This window comes from Indicator indicator, chromosome Z, assembly GCF_027791375.1.
Source record: "Indicator indicator isolate 239-I01 chromosome Z, UM_Iind_1.1, whole genome shotgun sequence".
Taxonomy (NCBI): domain Eukaryota; kingdom Metazoa; phylum Chordata; class Aves; order Piciformes; family Indicatoridae; genus Indicator; species Indicator indicator.
The window spans coordinates 36,912,755-36,932,739 of record NC_072053.1 but is presented as its reverse complement, the minus strand read 5'-3'; the positions used below and the strand labels follow the sequence as shown (position 1 = coordinate 36,932,739).

Sequence of the window (19,985 nt, the reverse complement as noted above, 5' to 3'; positions counted from 1 at the left end):
CAGAGGCGTTGTATCACAAGTACAAAGAGAGCTACTATATTGTACCAGACACACTATTAGCTCAGTGTAGTAAACTTAAAATTCTCCTTTCTTTTTATGTAGAGGAATCCCCCCTCCCCAGTTTACAGTACACTTTTCTTCAATGTGTCTGTATCTTAAATTCCCCAGGAATGATAAACTCTCTGATATGATAAGCTCCCTTAGCCAATATCATCACAGCATGCTTAAAAAGTATCTGGAGAGTAGATGAGACGACCCCTCAGGCTAGAGTATGGCAAAAGGGAAAGCAAAAAGGGAATGTTCGTCCTCTCATGTTAGAGAACTCTCACCTTCACTCATTCAGATTGTGACAACATCCCTCTCTTTTTTTAAACAGTGATACCAAAAGCATAAATGTTTAAGGTAAAAAAACTCAAATGACTGACTAACATTAGCAGAAAATTACTTAAAAGCAAAATATATGACTAGGAATCCAAGCAGAAGAAAACGTAATGAAATAAAAACCACCACCACCAGTAGGGAAAACCAAACCAAAACAAAAAACAAAACAAAACAAAACAAGACAAACCAAACCAAATCAAGCCAAAAGAACAACTCCCCCCCCAACCACCAAACAAACAAAACCAAAAATAACCAAGACACACACAAAATACCCCCAAAACCTACTGACCAATCAAAAATCTCTGGTTTTGCTGTTCTCTAAGAAATTTTATCTTTCTTTTCTCCTATGTATTTTATGCAGCTCTCCAAATCCAAGAAAATTTGCAGCTTGTAAATGAGAAAATGGAAAAAGAATGAAGGTCAAGTACATGATTTAATATAAATGCACCTGTGTGACAAGTGTAAAATACATTGTTTCCCTTGGCAGGTGAGATCCTCTTACTCTTTCACTATTATCTAAGCTTAGTATGCTTAGATTTTATTAATTTTTACTGCCATTAGCAGTAGAAAACAAATTCAGCTCTTGGAAGATGAGCTGCCTCTTGTTCTAGTTTATTTATCATTAAAAGAACTGCTAATTAAATTCTCAGTGCAAAATATCACTGTAAATCCATCAGCCCAAAATAACCCAGCTTGGTTTTCAGTGTTTATTAGATTCTGCTGAGTATTTTCCTTCCCATGCTCAGGAAAAAAACCATAGCAAAACAAAACCAAACCCTAAAAAAGGCTTTTAAATAGATTTTTTTAATTATTATTTTTTCTAGAAGCCACTTGGCAACATGGAAAGAAAATTTTAGTGTCTCTGGTCAGACAGCAAGGCAACATAAAGTTTGGGATAGGTTAGATGCCCCTGATTAGTCCTTGTGCACTTGCTGTGGGTGCAGTAGTAAATGGACAGGCCAAGCCACCACTGGTGCAACGCAGAAATACAGGGAGGCAGGGATGTACAAGTAATCTTATTAAATTTCTTCCAAAGACATGAGTTCAGGGAGATAACAGTGCACTCAGTCTGGAAAATGCTTACTCATGAAAGCATCCCATTAGCACTTGGACCTGGAGCCAGGGCATATTGGCACTGCTTGAAAAGAAGTTGAAGAGCAGCATGCTGTACATCAGCCTTGTGGCGTGATGCTGTGACTATGCTTTGGGCAAACAGTCCTGTCGATTACAGTAGGAGGTTTATTGTGGTCTATAGGTGAATGAGAATCTTCAGGAGGCCTCTCAGGAGCTGTAGAAGGCATCTTAGAAAATCTAGTCTGTCATCAACAGGTTTAAATTTTCTCTGTGGTAATCTGCATCTCTACAGGACAGCTCACATATTTGATAAAGGCTGAAACTGGATTAAAATCATAAAGAGTTGTTTGTTCAGTCTTACAATCCTGGGGGCTGCTGGTGAGTCCAGTCAGTATCAGTCAGTGCCCAGCAGGGAAAATGAAAGCTGTTGCAAGGATCCTGAGTCAGGAGCTGCCAGAGGTGCTGACTATATAGCTGATGCTCTGCTCCACAGGGAACACAGATAACTGCTGCTGCAAGAAACTGTTCTGCTTGTCTGAGATGATGAAGCAACTCTTTTGGCCAGTGCCCACTTTGACTTACCCTTTGTGCAATGCTTTGGACTTTACAGGCCTGAGGATGAAGGAGCATTGAGCCAGGACCAGCCTTCTCCCCCTTTTTTCCTCAAATGATCAATTTCCATCCCACATCTGGGACAGTGATTCTCTCAAGCAGAGTGCACTGGAAGGGATCAGGTTTTATGCTTATTTAGATTCTACTGTTCAAATCTCTTCCTACAGCTGCCTATCCTTCTTTATGTAATTACTTCACAAATTCAACTGACTATGCCATGCCCTCTTGCTAGTCATCTCTTTGCTCCTACTCTACTTTCCCCCCCAGTGCTCAGCCTGAAAGCAAGTATTATTAAGTATTATCATAGAAAGTTGCACATTATCTGGGCCATTTTCCTCTGCCAAAATAAAGGTTACTCTTTCTTGCTTTCATGATGTTCTTAGTCAGAAACTTTTCCTCTTAAAACTATTTTATAGGCCTTGACATTTATCCCTTTTCTGTGCTAGATGCCAGCAGAACAGGGGCCTTGCCAGTCAGCAGCACTCTTCAGCACCAGACCAACATGGCAGCCACCTAACTTGACTCTCTGAAAAGACAATGGCAAAAAAAGTTCATCCATGAAGTATAAAACCAAAGCCTAGTCTTCAAAGAATATTTCTGAAGGAGAAAATAGCTTCATCAATGTCCTTTGTAGTTTCTATTCATGACTCTTCTCAGTACTTTGCACCATAAAGTGGTTTTAGCAGTCGTCTTCTAGATACAGTTTCACTGGTCCTTCTGCCATGGTCTTAATTTATTTTTCTATAAAAGAAGACATGGGCAGCTGCTTTATACTACCCAATGAGTTTGTTAATATCAAATGGGATTGAGACACTAACTGAAGCCAAGGAAAATGCTGTGGTCAAACTAGAAGCCTAGAAGCCAGTTCTGAGATGCTGGAAAATTAAAAGGTAATCAGAGATTCTAGAGATAAGCAAAATTTTTTTACGGAATAAATAATCTACAATTATTTTAATGCAGAAATATAATAATGAACAATTTTATGACCCTTAACTCATATGGAATTGTTTGGGTCCTTTTTAATCAAGGACGACAAAAGCTATTGAGGCAGTACCCAGTGCACTCAGTCTGGAAAGTGCTTACTCATGCAAGCACCCCAGTGCAAAGTCTCTGAAGAAAGCACAGCCTGCTTGGGCAAAGATGTCCAGATAAGTAACACTGTTTCATCAGTTTATTAGTTAACCTATTTCCTATTACAGAGTTGACACATCATGTTGGCAGAACTGTGATTTTCTCAGTGAAGCAGGAGAAAACATCTCTGACCACATATTGCTAAAATCCAGAGCCTTTCTATTAACCAAAAATGGAGATTATATTCAGTCTGTGCAATGTAATTCCTTGACTTTGCTTGGAAAGGATCTATGTTTTCATGGCTTTTCATAAAACTAAGTGCAACTGCAGGGTACTGTGTGTTATGCAAGAAATAGCAGCACGCAGCACTGGAAAAAAATTATTCCTGTACATAAAAAGTCACAGGTGCTCAACAGAACATGAGACAGGGCCCTTGTGAAATAATAACAATCAGGTTTAAATTCTGCAGAACTAGCAGATCTAGACAAAGTCTGTAAAGTATTTTAAGGCATGTCTTAAAGCTAGATGGGGGTGGGGGGGAGAAACACAAAAACCCACAACAAAACCAAACCAAAACCAACCAACCAAAAAAAAAAACAAAAAAAACAAAAACCCAAACCCAAAGCCAAAACACAAAAAAACACAAAAAACCCCAACGAAACAAAAAACCTCAAACAACATAGAAAAATCCACGAGTAAAATAGCTATTTGCTGTTGGATTTTCAGAGGAGCTTTATATGATTCATCCTGAATCATATGAAAACAAAAAACCTGCCTTTTGCTCTAGAGCAACTCCATGAGCTTTTGCCACCCAAGTAGCTGGGATAGAGCCACGTGTATCCAAAATCTTTCTCTTGTGTGCTTGCAGTTAAGTTATGAGACTATCACCTGGCATAAAAGATGGCTGATGGTCTTTCAACAGGGCCATGGATAGGGTGGGATTGCCAGGGCACACAGGTTTCAAGTAGGCTGTGGCCAGGCTGAACATATGTATTACAGCAACCAATGCCACCTTGCAAGAAATCTCAGCTTCCAGATGCCCTCTGAATTAAGCAGATGATAGTGTATACATTAGTAATTCAAAACCTGTGGGTTGATTCACCCTGCTCTTAAGCCAAGAAGGAGCTCTAAAACTGGCTTGAAAGGATGCATATGTTGAGGCTCTGGACTGCAGGGCTCCTGTATCTTGTCTGTAGAAGACAAATGTAATGACGTAATTTGCAGTCCTTCAGAAAGAACTAAAAACCTGCAGAGCTCACCTTCTGAAACTTAAGCTATAGGTTGTATCACAGACCATTCATCTCTCTTCTTCTGAAGGGTTCAAAACTGCTCAAAGGAAGCTCAAAACTACTGCCTGATTCCAATTCACACTGTCTTACCATTGTTTTTGCTGCTGCTGTTGTTTTAACTATATACCCAACTTTGCAGTACAATGAGTATCACTGCTTTCAACGTTTTACTTATTATTTCTGGCTGAATTGCAGATGTCAACCTAAGTAGTAAACAGGATCTAGCAACTTAAAACTGCTTTATTTTCTTTCCAGCAGTGGGGAAGCAATCATTTTATTTGAATGCAAAGTTATGCATCTTTTCCCAATAAATTTGAGTATTAGTTTAGTCAAAATAATTATATCTCCCCCCCTTTAGTATATGCATATTTTTTTTTTTAGTTCTGACTTATTTTTCCAATTATTAAAAGAGGGAAATTACTCTGATTAAAACAAAACAAAATAAAACCAAAACCCAACAATTCCATTGGGAACTAAAGCAAAATGATACTTGGTGTTATTTTTTTCTCACTTCAAGAGAGAATGCTGAAAGTGTGAGAAATTGTTATTTTTAAAAGCAACAGTGTTGCTTTCCTCACTTTATTTTTAATATTTAACTCCCTCTTCTCTGTAGGGAAAGTGGGAGGAATGGGAAACTGCTGAAATATGGATTAAATGAGTATTTCACCAAAAGAAAATAAAAACTTTATTTTGCTGGTTAAAAATCATTAAAACGGATGTCATTTAATTTAAAATACTGGAATGTCAGACAAGTGATTTTATTTTTGTGTGTAGTTAAACATAAAGCTTGCTATGTGAAAAAGTAAAGGAAGTATTTTCCCTCTTTTTAAAGAGTCTGTCCTACAGTTCAAGTCCCTGGCTGCTATCTTAGGTGCAGATCCCTTTGGTGCCTCTGACCTTGACCACACCACTGCTGCCAGAGAAGCTCCTTTTGCAGGGCCTGCCTGAGGATGAGGTTGCCTCTCTGTATTAAAAAACAGGGGAAGGCAAGGAGTTGTATTTATGAACCCAGATAAATAGGTTCTTGCAGGGACATGCAGGGCTCCTGACTAACCACATCACAGCCAGTGGCTGTAGGATGATACTTCTGCTGTGCTGGGGTCAGGATAACATCCCTCTGCCTGTGCTGCTGCTGTGTGCTCTACTGAGCTGCCCTGAAGGAGCAACACATGGAGTCTCTGGAAGCTAAAGTTTGGGAACAGTGTAGGAACATTGCGGCTGCTCACTGAGGGAAATGGGAAGTGTGGGGTCACACATGGAGGAGTGGGAGTATTCCCTTCACATGGGGAAGGTATCGAGTATGGTACAAATTGTTATGGCCATTATTTATTGGAATATTGATGGCATATTCTTGACTTCACTATGCATCAGAAAACACTTTTTCACTGTGAGGGAGACAGACTACTGCCACAAGTAGTGGAGTCTCAGTTCACAAAGATACTCAAACTGAAGCAGTTTGCTGTTGGTGACCTTGATTGAGAAAGGTGAACAGACAAGACAACTTCCTGAAGTCCCTTCCAACTCCAGCCATTCTGTGATTCTGTAACCTCTGGTGTGGGCTGGCAAAGTTCCATCTCTAATATACATTATGCCTTATAGCCTCTTGTGAAAATCTACCCACTTCAGGTACCTGCTTCATGATACATTGTCCCATCCTCAGACTGACATTTCTCTGAGTGAAGACCACCTCCTTAAACCACTTTACTTTCAGTAAAGTTCTTAAATTGGTCTGAGGTAATGTACATGGATATGCACTTATTTTATGGTAGGGGTGACATTTGGCCTGGGACATATGGCCAGCCTAAGGTTCTGTGTATCACTGAAACATCATTTAAAACTTCGAGACAGGACTTGAATGAAACCTGACTATGCGGGTAACAAATGGCTTACACCATCAAGAAGCATGTTCTAGTTTTAGACTTCAAGTATTTAGTTTAAAAGTGCCTGCTTACTTTAGAAAAGCAAACCACTGCCCAGGGCAGTGGTGGAGTTCCCATCCATGGAGGTATTTAAGAGCTGTATAGACACAGTGCTTAGGGACATGGTTTAGTCAGTGTTAGGTTAATGACTGGACTTGATGCTCTTAAAGGTCTTCTACCAGCTGCGTAATTCTGATTATCAGAGCTGCAAGCCCTGCATATAATGTTTTACTATATTCACTTGAGGGACACTAATTTGATATTGAACGTACTAAAGGAACAAAACCAAACCAAAGTAAACAAAACTGGACAGCAGTGGCTATCAATCATTACCTCTTTAAAACAGCAAGACATATTCCACAGTCCACATGAGTTTTGCTGTTTCTTCTACTGAAGTAGTTAGCCACAGCAAGAAGCTGATACAATTTTTGAAAAGTGAGGGTCACATGACACTGGGTCAGCTTCATACAGCACATCTCCACATTTCACCCATCAACAGGTCTGTTGATATGCTCTACATTGCTGAATATAACTGGGTTTCCAGACATGAAAAGATGGCAAACAAAACTACCCAAGTGAGATACCAACAGGGCAAGTCGCAGTGTGAACACTGCCGATGGAGCTGGAAACCTGCAGCTTTCTCACACATGAATCCGAAAGATTAAAGCACCTTTTCTTGTCTAACTTCCATCTCAAATGAAGTGGTATATGCTTGGGAATAGATGAGGGCAGAGGTCTCCATCCCTTGAAGACTTTAGCAGAAGACTGTCATCTTTCAAAGGCAGCCTCTTGTCCTTAGGGTTTTCACTTGTCACACATTTCCCATTGTGAGACAGTTTGACTGTAACAGTTCACCTTTTATCATACCATGTCCTAGCTGCATGTCATTTTACAGCACAATATAAAACAGACAACTACGTCAGCAGGGTATTTTAAACATATCTGTACTATCTACCTGCATGTAAGCATTTTCTTCTTTGACACTATACATTCTTTTAACCTCTTTTCAAATTTTTCCAGTTATGAAAGTCTTCCTTTTTTCTTAAGAAACTGAGAAAATGTAATGTGCTTTGTGCACTGGTGTGTTTTCCTTTCTCTTTTATAAGGGTACGTGGTGATAGGACATGCGGCAATGGTTTTAAACTAGAGCAGGGTAGATTTAGATTAGACATTAGGAAGAAGCTCTTTACAATGAGGTTGGTGAGACACCAGAACGGGCTGCCCAGCGAAGCAGTGGGCACCTCATCTGTGGAAGTGCTTAAGATAATCCTGGATGACCCTTTGAGCAACTTCGTCTAGTAGGAGGTATCCTTGTCTATGGCAGGGGTATTGGAACTAGATGATCTTTATTTAAAATCCCTTCCAACTCAAGCCATTCTATGATGATTCTATGATGATGATTCTCAGAGTAATGCATTTAACCTGCTTGTGCTTGTGATGCAACTAGCTGGTTTGTTGTTTTGGGTTTGTTTTTTTTTTTTTTAATGTCCAGGAACCACTGCCAGTCTATTCTGTAACCAGTTAACAAGACCCCTTGGGAAGCCCCTTCCATGTTAGAGACCACCTGCTCTAGTCTGAAATTGGAATAAAGATATACACTAAAGCTATATACTGCAGTGGAAGTAGCCATAAGCTGGCTTTCTCCAGCAGACACCATGTGGCCAGTCTTGAGGCTATCTATAATCAGAATAGATTACTAGGGTGGGGATCATACAGGACATGGCCACAGGGAAGTGGGCATTATTTCTAGATAGGCATCTATACTATCCCTGAGAAACTGCCAGGATCATCAAGGAAACACCAAAGTCACAGCTGGACTCTGACAAATCAGGGCTCCCAAAGAGCAACATTCTGTACCTATGAATACCTTGTGAACTTTAAATGAAATATTAGTAGTTCTGCATCTCCACCGCTGCATTTGTTCTATCAGCAGTGTCGAATGAGCACTGTCCCTCTTTACCACTGTGTCATCTCAGCCACCTGACACAGCTGTAAAAATGCTTGTCCATAGTCTACAACCTTCAGACTACGAGCAGCTGAGAAAAAAATATTCTGCTTTGGATGCAACATCCCAATGCACCACACTGCATTATCAAAGGCTCTCAAGGCTTCTCTGTATTTATACAGAGAAACTACTAATATTAAAAACAAGTGCTATAGACAGATACAATGTTATAGACCACCATCTACAACAATCATATTTCAGTATTTGTGGATGCCTTTAGGCAAGACAAATAATTTTGCAGTGACAACCTGAAATGCATGTTAGATTCCAGTGTGCCCTGAACAAAATACACATTCTGAGAAAATAAAACTGATGTGTCAGTTCATCCAGGCAAGCACTTTGTATTGCTGAGCAGCAGGCAGAGAAATATGAGCAGTCAGTACTGGGAGGACCTGCACACAGAAGTGTCTTCTCAGTCAGGGACCAGAGGATATCTTTAAGAACAGGCTTTAAAAGCTTATATCCTTTCCTAGATCACAGTGAGATTTCTGCTACATCACTTCAGCCATAATAAACTGAACCATTAGTGTGAACCATTGCCTTGCTTCTAAGAGGAACATCTCTGAAAGGCTGATTTATCTGATGGCTTTATCTCATTTTAGGAAAGGAGAAAGGACTTTTAGGATGTGACTGAGTTTATTTTGAGTGGATCTCAGTGACTACTGAGAAGCAGATGTCTGACTTTTACATGGAGAGCAATGCAAGCTTTGGTTCTGTAACTGCAGATGTTTTCTGATATTGTTGCTCCCTGGAGTTGCTTCAATGTGGTAAAAATTTGTTACTGAAAACACTTTGAACTTCTAAGTATGGATTTCAGCAGCTTGACTAAAATCAGTGCTTTTCAGGTCTAAGTCATATATCCATGGGCCTTGACTGTGTACAGGAAGACTATATTTGAAGTCTCTTATTAAATGAATTGTTTTTAAGTTAAAAAGATTATTTGCCAGTTGTTCTAGTTGTGTGTGGGAGAACTATGACTCAAATTTTGTGTCAGTGCTACAGTGAGGTGTGGCAGACAGAGCCCTTGGCCTTGGACAGTGGAACTGATTTTCATCTGCCAGCGTCTAGCATGTAGCTGGATCCTGATTTTGTCTTCCATAGATGAGCTCCCCTAGCCTGTCTGGGTATCACCTGCGGCTCCTCACCACCGTGTTTCAAAGCCGGGACCCCAGGAGTGTCCGCGGCAGCAGAGCCAGACCCCCGAGGGTGAGCAGCCTGGCAGGGTGATGCCCTGGAGGGTTACGGGCAGACAGGGGTGCGGAGGTGGGAGCCGGGCCCCGGGACGCAGCTCCTCGCGTCCCCTCGGGGCGTTGTTCGCCCCCCGCGTCCTTCCTGCTTCCGGGGGCTGCCGCGGGGAGGATTTGCCGCAGATGACATCAGCTGTGGATGCTGGAAACGCGGCGGCGGAGCGCAGGGATGCGCCGACTCCCCCCCCCCCACTTCCTCCTCCTCCTCCTCACCAGGTCCCTGCCCTGCACCATCTCCATATAAAAGCGCCGCCGCCTCCCCACCCGCCCTCACTCCTTCCTTGCCTGCCGCTTGCGGATCCGCCACTGAACGGCCCTTCTCCACTCAGCACCCCGGAGCCGCGGGGCGGAGCGGGGCGGTGGCGATGGCCACCGTGGTGGTAGAAATGGACTCGGAGCCCTCCTGCAGCATCCCCAACCTCACCTCCACCTCGCCCAGCCTCTCCCACCGCTTCCTGGACAGCAAGTTTTACCTGCTGGTGGTCGTTGGAGAGCTGGTGACAGAGGAGCACCTGCGACGGGCTATCGCCAACATCGAGCGAGGTGAGGTGGCGGGGAGCAGGGACGCCGCAGGCACTGCCGTGGCACCCCCCCGCCGGCGCGTTCCCCCCTCCTCGGACGCGGCCGGGGCTCGCCCTCCCAACACACCCATCCCATGCAGGGCATGGACACGCGAGTCGCCCAGTCGCGGTCTCCGCTTTATTCCAGAATTGTCCCGCTGCAGCCCCCCTGCCTCCTCCAACAGCAGGGTACGGGCGCTGCGGAGCAAGGGTTGCGGGCCGGGTCCCGCTGCCGCCAATGCAGAGTGCTGCAGCGGGCTGGTCGCCTGTAGAGCCAGCCTTGCAGAGAGCCCCCAGCCCGTCATTGTGAGGCAGAAAGCCGGGCACCAGGGCGGGAGCAGAGCTCCCGCAGTGTCGCCGCTGAGCCCGTCTGCCCGGAGACACCGGCGGGTGGGCGTGGCGCAGTCCGCACTGCGGTCCCTATAGCAGCCTGGAGCGGACAAAGGGCGGCCGCGCTTTCGGCGGCAAACTGGCTGGGGCTGGGGCTGCGGGGCGGCTGCCGCCCACAAACCTGCGTCCCCCGTCGTCAAACCAAAGCGTCGGGCTCGGGGCGTTTTCCTTTTCTCTTCTCAAAGACTGAGCGGGAGCGCAGCCGTGCCTTTGTGTCTAACTTCGCGCGGCGAGACTTCTCCCATGGTTGCAGAATTGTTCGCCGATGAATATTTCAATAAAGATCTAGGGGTGACAAGGCTGATACCGAAGTGTTCAACCTCATTGTTGCCCGTTTATGGGCTGCTTTGGCTCGCTGTTTGTCCTTTTCTTAAGACGCGGGTAGAGGGAAGGTATTGCAAGTGAAATGACAGCTTTCTAAGTTCTCAGTGTGGTTTTCTGATACAATAGATTGCAGCGTACATGCGGGGGGGGAGGGGGGGGGTGGGTGTGCAAAATCCCCATTGCGGTAATCGTGGTGTGAAACACAAAAATTATTGCCAGATCCTATACTATAATTTGTTAAACTCAATTGGTTCCTGATTCTGCAACATTTTTTTTGTTAATGTTCTTTTTCTGGGCTGGTGAAAGCAGAAATTGCAGAAACCTGCCATTGTTAGAGGGGAGAAAGAGACTCTGGAACGGGGAATTGGTGGGAGCCTTGTCATGTAGGTGTGGTTCAGCCATCCAGCTAGGACTTCATTTATGGTCTCTATTGTGCTTTCTCAAGCATTGTTGCTTCAGTTGTCTCTTTATTCTTTTTTCATGACTGTGGTAAAGGGCTACCTCATCACAGCTAGCCACTTTCATCATGACCTGTTCACCGTAATTGCTACCATTGTCTCCTAGGAAGAACTATTGAGGCAGATGCTTTGTCATTTAGAGCTTCTTCAGCATTGCACTTACCTAATTCTATTTAATTTTTGGTTTTGTCAGGAGTGAATTGGCTATATATAAATTAAATTATTAAAAATGATAAAGCAGATGGATAAAACTTCTGCCCCCAGACAACTGATGTCATCCTTCCTCTGAAGAAATGTTTTTCAGTCTTTTCTTGAAGCTTCTATTGTACAGTTGCTGCTGCTGCATAGCTCTGCTGCTGTTACCTGCTGCCACTAAGCATAACACCCACTTACAGTTCTAGACGTTCAGAGGGAATACTTTGGCCTTTTTAGTCATCATTTTGGATTAGAAGTCACCTCACTGCTTCTGGTGTCGGATGATCTGATTGAGATTTTACCTGCTGGAAAAAAAAAATATCAGATTTTGAGGTGCATTGTTCTGGATGAGTACACTGAGAGTCTGAAGCTCTATCTGCATGAGGCAAATATGGGCTTGACTAATCTTTTTCTTTGGAAAGTCCACTGTAGTCTGAAAAACCACACTTCTTTCAACTTTTATTCTCAACAGAGCTTTAAATGTGTTTTGTATTTTTGATAACTCTGCCTCACTGTCTTTTGTAATAAATCATGGAGAACTGTGGATTCATGCGCCAAACTGCAGAGCAACGTGTCAAAGAAAACATCTGCTGATAACACATCAGTGGCGTGATGCTACGCAACCTGGTGGAATGCAGAGTCATTTCTTAATATGAAGAGGGCATGGTGTAGCAAGGTGCACTTTCAGCAGCCATGTTTGGGATGTGACTCTAAGGGCGTGATCCTCCAACCTACCATCCACAAAGAAAAAGAAGGGAAGAATGAAGAAGAGAAAGCTCCAAGGTTTTTTTCACCAATTTAGCAGATACTTCTGGGTGTGTCCTGCCTGCTGTCTGATTAGTCTTGTGTCTAGTGGCACTGCGCTCCTAAGACTGCAGAAAGGAAGAAATAGCTCCAGTTTAGCCATGCTTCCAGTAGCTATGCCCATGCTCTTAATGATCTACACCATTGGACTGACCTTGGATTTTAATTTCAGATTTACCTCCCACACCTGATTTGGTTGTATAATGTATATAATGCATTATGATACTCGATAATGCACATGCATAGTTTTTGCATCCAGACTGCTGAATCATGCAGCTGCAAAATTGGGATATTCTATCCAAATTGCAGCTTCAGCTTTGAGGACTACTGTGTGCATGGGGTATCTAGACTTTTTTTTTTTTTCTATTTATTTTGTGTTGAGTCCTGTACTTTGAACATTGCGTGGTGCAGCAATCTTGACTACATTTAATCAGAATCTTACCCCTACCTACAGCAAATTTGGATTCATGACAAAACCAGCTAGGAATGCTGGACATGCCCTGTCATTGGCAGCATTGCTGAATCATAGTCAATCTTGCCTTACTGACCTCCAGAATGCTTTGTAGTCTCACTACACAAGCTTGCTGCAAAAGGCCAGCAAGCTGTTTTCTTTGACATTCTTGACGTTCAGCACTCATTTACACACAGATTCACAAATTGCATTGGCTTGGAAGGGACCCTCAAAGGTCATCTTGTCCAATCCCCCTGCAGTCAGCAGGGACATCTCCAACAGGATCAGGCTGCCCAGGGCCGTATTAAGTCTGATTTTGGATGTCTTCAGGGACAGAGTCCCAACCACATCGATGGGCAACCTGTTCCAATATTTTACCACTCTCACAGTAAAGAACTTCATCCTAATGTCTAACCTAAATCTACCCTGCTCCAATTTAAAACCATTGCCCCTCATCCTCTCACTACAAACCCTTCTAAACAGTCCTTCCCCAATCTTCTTGTAGGTCCCCTTCAGGTAGTGAAGTGTAGCTATAAGGTCTCCCTGGAGCCTTTTCTTCTCCACACTGAACAGCTCCAATGCTTTCACCCTGTCTTCATGGGAAAGGTGGTTCAGCTCTCTGGTCATCTTTATGGCCCTCTTTTGGACCCAGTAAGTCCATGTCTGTCTTGTGCTAGAGGCCCCAGAGCTGGACACAGTATCCCTAGTGAGGTCTTACCAGAGTAGGGGGGCAGAATCACCTCTCTCAATCTGCTTTCTGGTTGGTGTTGGTTCACTAGCCATACTTTTCAGATGTGCTGTATGTGCATGCTATTTTATCATCTTTACTTTCTTGCTTTCAAATATTCCAACACCTGGAAAACATTAAAGCCTGCTGAACTCCGTCTGCCAAAGCTGTGACCCAAAAATGCACCATATGGCCAAGAGATTTTTGAGAAATTAAAGTACCAGGATTTACAGAAGAGACTAGCCAGCAGCTTGTGCTTCTGAATGATGCATCAGTTAGGAAGTGAAGGTGGATCGTTATAGCTCAGTTATTTTTCTCTTGAGTGGCTATGAGACACACAGGCAATACTGTACTTCCAAATCTATTTAGAAGTTCAAATGGCAGCTACTTAATAGGTTATAGCTTATCTCGGTAATCAGCATGCTCCTGACTGGACTGGGATGGTGACAAGGATCCCTGGATGAATTCTTCCTGAAGAGGCTTCAGTCTTTTGAAATGCAGATATTCATATTTGCATGGCGAAGCTACCCAGTACTGCAATGGGAGATGGCAGATCTGGTTTCTCTCTCTTACCCCAGTTTTTTCTCCACATCCATTGGCCCTACAACATGGCTTCTGCCAGCACAAGTCCTGCTGTTTCTGCTGCCTTGAAAGGATATAGCATAGGAGGCAGCATTGAGATTAGCATTCATAGCCTGAAACCCCGAGCAGCAGGAGTGTTACTGCTAGTCTCACAGTGAGGGGATGGCCACACACCTCTTCAGGCATCTCCTGACAAACCCCAGAGTGACTTAACTCACCAATTTTATACAAAAGCACCACCAGGCAGATTGGGAGGGGCCACCAGACACTTTCTCATCTGCAGTCCCTTCTGTGTTTGCCAGCTAATATGTGAAAGTCTAGTGATGTCCCTTTCAGAAGTAACAAAAAAAGAAAAAAAAATATCACTGTAAGGCTGGTAGTTAAAATCACAGCGTTTGCTGGACTTACCTTTAGTGTAGCTGCCTGCTCATTGTTTTTTAAAACTAGAAGACTTTTCAGAACAATTTCAAACCAATAAAATCATAGAAAAATATTTACTGTGTTCTCCTGTTATTATGTATCAATCATCAAAATCTTAGGGAAAGAAACTATAAATTTGTCTTCTGGTTGCAATTAATTTGGAATAATACATTTTTTGATCATATGTGTCAAGTGTCTCATTTTCTAAGTAGTTGGGGGAAAATCCAGTGGGGAATGGAGATATGTTGTTTGTTTTTTAAAATAAAAATATCAAGCACAGACTTTTTAAATCCCCAAACTAGAATTTTGATAATTCATAAATAAAAGATAACTTAAATTATAATTTAAAATATGGCATGCTTCATTAATTTTGAATTAAGAAGTCAGCAGTTTAATAATTTGTGTTTAAATACTGATTTCCAGCATGTTAGGTGTTGCAGTTTGTGGTTTTGTTTGTTTTGGGGGTTGGTTTTTTTTTGTTTTTGTTTTTGTTTTTTCTTCTCTCAGAGGGGAAGGTATGGTAGTCCTGCAATATGACTGAAGCATCCTCTAGAGTGGTTCACTCTGTTTTGTGAATCAGTGTATTGCTATTTTAAAGTCAATTTGGGGACATCAGTAACTTCTTGTCAATATGGCCACTAGGATGTAGGAACAGCAGGCCTAAAGCTGGGGCCTTAGAGGATGGTCACCCTTCAGAAACACAGATTTCCTCTTGCTCATGACTGATTCCTGTCTGGCGTGCTCCTTCTGAGCATTTGGCACCGTCCAAAAAATGTCTGTGTGTCTGCAAAGGAAAGGAGGATGGGTTTGGAATTTAGAACTATGTTAAATCATGAATGCAAATGGAGAAAGGCTCAGCTAAAAGTTCTGTGCTTGTGTATCAAACTAGATCTGTTCTGTGTTTTGACTTTAGGAATCCGATCATGGGACACAAACTTGGTTGAATGCAACTTGGATCAAGAACTGAAACTTTTTGTGTCTCGCCATTCAGCTCGATTCTCTCCTGAAGTTCGAGGTGAGTTTTTGGATGTGTTTGATAGAGTTTGTGTTGACTTCTTGTTTGATTTTTTTTTTTTTATTTAGAGAGCAGAATTAATAAAAATACACTATGGAAATGTATGGCCTATTTTCACTTCTGTTTCTTTACAATAAACATTTCTTCCTTTTATGTATGTTTTATTTTGACTTTCTCACAACTTAAAAATGATCAGCCTTTTAGGTTATCCTTATGCTTGCTTTTGTACTGGATGTTATTTTTAGGGCCACGTTAAAGTGAAGTAAAAGCCATTTTTTGACAGAACAAGAGCTTTTTTGCATAGCAGCCAATCTAGTAGTCCCAGAGGCTGCAGTTTACTGTGTGGTAGGTAGAGCACATACAAAAAAACCTGAAAGGTTAGTTCTACAGATTGAGAGAGCCAGAAAGGCTGCCACAACTGTTGCACAAACCCCATATTTCTTCCCAAAGGGCGTGGACTTTTTGCTTTCTTAATATCAAAAGCTGAAAGGTGGAGGGTCTGCCTTCATTCACAAGGACTTTCTTCAGCTTATATGAGAAATTCGCTTGCCTCATGAGACTAAATATCTTTTGCTGCCTTTTCTTCAAACTTAGAGGATTCATATGATGAATTAAAACCAAAACACAAAAAAAATCTGTTTCTGTGAAGTATAAAATTTTATTTTGTTCCAGTTGCACAGGAATCAAATGCTTGGTAAGTCTTATGATATCTCATTACTTTAACACAAATTCTCAGTGAGAATTGGTGAAATGGATCATGATTTTAATGTAAAAAAATATAATCCTCTCAAAGATGTAGAGGTTGCTCTCACTGATGAAATCGTTGTGGTCATGTGCATATTGACTAGTAGAACTAGTTTCAACTGCAGAAACATCTTTCAAGTGTGACAGAAGAGGGCTACGAAAGTCATATCATGCTACTACATCACGTTTCTAGGGTCAGTTGCTGTACAGCTGTTGACAAAGATCCTGATATCTTGCTAGCATGACAGCAGTGACCTGATGGTTTTGAATAATGTACAAAAATATGTGACTAATTCTTCCTCTTGCAGCACAGGTTATAGCAGATTTTGACATATCTCCGCATATGTATAAAGTAAAATATTGCCAGACTATTAAAAAAAACCAAACACAAAGCAACAACAAAAAAACCCACAGCCAAACAACAACAAAAAAGAAGAAATAAAAAGAAACCAAGATCAAACCAAAAAACCAAAACAAAACACTAAAAAACTAACAAAAACCCCAACAAACCAGCAAAAGCAAAACAAAACCCAAAGGGAAAAAAACCCACCTCTATGATTTTCCCCCTGGTTTGAAAACCAACAGAACCAATTCAACAATAACGCAAGGCATGTTGTTCCTGATTTACATGGAAGTAAACTCAGGGCTAGATTATGTGTCTTTCATTTCATTTTTAGTGCTATTAAGCCAATTAAACTTCGTAATGATGCCAGTAGTTTTGTTTTATAGAGAGGGTATTCTGAAGTGAATTGAGCAGAATTTATCTTTAAGGAATGCAAGATGTAATACATACCATTTTTAACATGTATCTGTTTTACTTTAAAACTTCAGAGACAAAAATGTTCTGCACTTCTCCTTTAGCAGAAATATTCCAATATTCTAGGGTTTTTTGCTGTTTTGTTTAGATGATATGTTCTCATTCCATTGCATGAATTAAAATGAAGCAATAATCTGCATTCATATGATAAATAAGATTGTGCACCTCTTTTTCTTTTTTTTTTCTCAACAGAGTGTAGAATCTCCTAGGAAATTTTCTCTAGAAGTTGTATTTTTGGTTGATTTTTTTTTTAACTTCTTGTTTGTCTAGACTTGTTTAGTCTGTCATTACGTTGAATTACAGCTTAATTGCTTGTGACTGGAATTCATCAACATCTCTATGACAAGCAGTAATGAATGTGTTTTTCACCACTACTCAATCTTTAAACAATAAATGTATGCTGAAAGACCATTAAAGGAGCCTGAAACTTGGATAAAAGGACCATCCAGGAATAAAGCTAGCCCTCTTGACCATTTTTTTTCTTTTTGGTCTAAAATTTGTTGAGGAAGGCCATTTGTACCTCAAGGATCCTACTTCATAGATCAGGGGATCATTTACTTTAGTTTTTCTGTCCTTCTCTGTTGTTGAATGTGCATGAGGTCCTTTGTATCCTCTTCACTGTTGGTAGGGAGGAAAAGGGGTTTGTATTTATTTGTTTATAAAGTTTCCAAATGTTTGATTTCTGCTACAAGGCCCGAATGTTGAGTTTTGAGTGTTTAACCAGTGAAATGTCCAACGTTCATATTAAAGAGATGATTGTAAGTATGTATTCCCTCATGGTCCCAAACTCAGAAGTTCTTTTGAATTTGGGTAGCTAGGTGATCTTTTGTCCAAGGAAAGTATTCATCCAAGTAATGAGTAGTCTGTGGGATGTAATTAAACAGCCCTTTTTCAATCCTTTGAGACAGAACTCTTTTTGTGACTTTCACATAGGGACAGTTTACTCATGAAGGGTAGAGTAATCTAGTGTGTCTGGCAATTTATGGATGATTTATGATACCTGAAAAAATAGGATTCTGAATGGAAATGCCAGCAGGGTTTTTTGTGATTCCTTATAAAGCAGCTGAGTTAGCAGACTCCTTAATAATACCACATCTTGCAGAGATGTCATTGTCATGTGCTGCTGAAAAGCGAGTAACAGAGCTTGTTAATTGGTTACCAAGACAACGGGCAACATGACTTAAACTGGGTACTCCAGTGCTTGCCTCTGTTTTGTGTCATGTACCTAATAACTTCAGTAACTCTTAATGTTAACATCACAAGGACAAAAAATTCAAACAATGAATTGTAGCATGTATGTACAGGGGAAGGAGCTATGGATCAGCTGTTGAGGTAGAGCAAGAGCAGAATCTTGGAAAGAGCTGTGAAATTGCATCTGTATGCACCAATATTTTCTTAATTAAGAAAGAAAGAAAGAAAGAAAAAGAGACAGTAAATGGATTTTGGGGTGGAGAAGGACTCTTCTGGAAGACACATATACCTGCCATTTTGTCTCTTCTCTTCCACGTGGGGACACTTCACTGTTCCATTGGTGGATATTGAAGCCTTTGTCTAGATCTGTTTGGTAACTGGTTACCCTTGGCCTGCTAAGAAGTGCGGTTCAAGCAGTGCGCTGTGACTGCCTTGTCCTGTTTTTATGAAGAATGTGGCAGATGTGTTTCCTAACTTAGCAGTACCAGAGGGTCTCCTGTTGCTCATAAGTCATCAGTTGGTCACTGTATTGGCTTAAGTGAGTCTTCTTTACCTATGCCTTTATATTCACCAGTCTGCCTGCAGCCAGGGAGGACCTCAGAAAAGTGATAGATGTGTTCAGTCTCCCCTTGTCAGCCACTGGCAGAAGCAGTGAGCTTTCCTCTGTCAGAAGTTCATTGTTCTCTGAAACTGTCATTATCTTAAAAAGCCTTAAGAGCTACCATTTCAGGAGTTACTGCTTAGCACTGTTAGTATCCTAACAGTGGATCTGGGAATTTTGGTCGTCAATGGCCACAGCTCCATAGTTTGCTAAAGTGGTGTATATCCCACTGCCTTTGTCACATCAGATCTTAATCCAGTTATATCACACCTAGAAGCTTGAAATAAGAGCTTGTGATGTCATTGATAAAATCCTAAAAAGGAATTGTTTTCACAAAATCACAAAACTGTTGAGATTGAAAAAGACTTTTGAGATTATCCAGTCTAGCCACTTGCCTAGAGCTCACAGGCTCACTACTAGCACTAAACCATGTCCCTAAGTACCACATCTACACATTTTTTTAACATTTCCAGGGATGGTGACTCTACCACCTCCATAGGCAGCCTGCTCCAATGCCTGATAATCCTTTTTGCAAATAGATTTTTCTTGATATACAACTTGAACCTCCCTTAGCACAACTTGAGTCTGTTTCATCTTGTCCTGTCACTTGTTGCATGTAAGAAGAGACCAACCTCTGCTTCCTTTGAGGTAGTTGTAACGGGTGATGAGGTCTTCCCTCCTCTTCCGAAGACTAAACAAACCCAGTTCCGTCAGCTGTTCCTCATAAGACTTGTGTTCAAGTCTTATCAGGCTCCTTCATCGGCTTAGTTGCCCTTCTTTGGACATGCTCCAGCAAGTAAGTGTCCTCCTTGTAGTTAGGGACCCAAAACTGCACACAGTTTTTGAGGTGTGGCCTCACCAGTGCCAAGCAGAAGGGGACAGTCACATCTTTAGACCTGCTGGCCATGCTATCCTGATGCAAGCAAGGATGCCATTGACCGTCTTGGCCACCTGAACACACTGCTGGCTCATATTCAGCATTTCAGCACTTCCTGGTCCTTTTCCACCAAGCAGTTCTCCAGCTACTCTTTCCCAAGCTTGTGACATTGCATGGGGTTGTTGTGGCCTTGTGAGAGCCTTATTGAAAATTACATTTCATGATAATTTG

At 41.8% G+C, this 19,985-nt stretch overlaps 1 protein-coding gene across 1 annotated transcript in view; it reads left to right on the top strand.

Annotated features, from left to right (window-relative positions):
* The first annotated feature begins 9,963 nt into the window (after positions 1-9,963).
* Positions 9,964-19,985, top strand: part of MAP1B (microtubule associated protein 1B) — a 76,477-nt gene continuing 66,455 nt past the window's right edge. Inside the window, exons 1-2 of the mRNA XM_054397722.1 lie at positions 9,964-10,141; positions 15,423-15,524. Of these exons, the coding sequence (XP_054253697.1) occupies positions 9,964-10,141; positions 15,423-15,524 (280 nt within the window). The remainder of the gene's footprint in view (positions 10,142-15,422; positions 15,525-19,985) is intronic.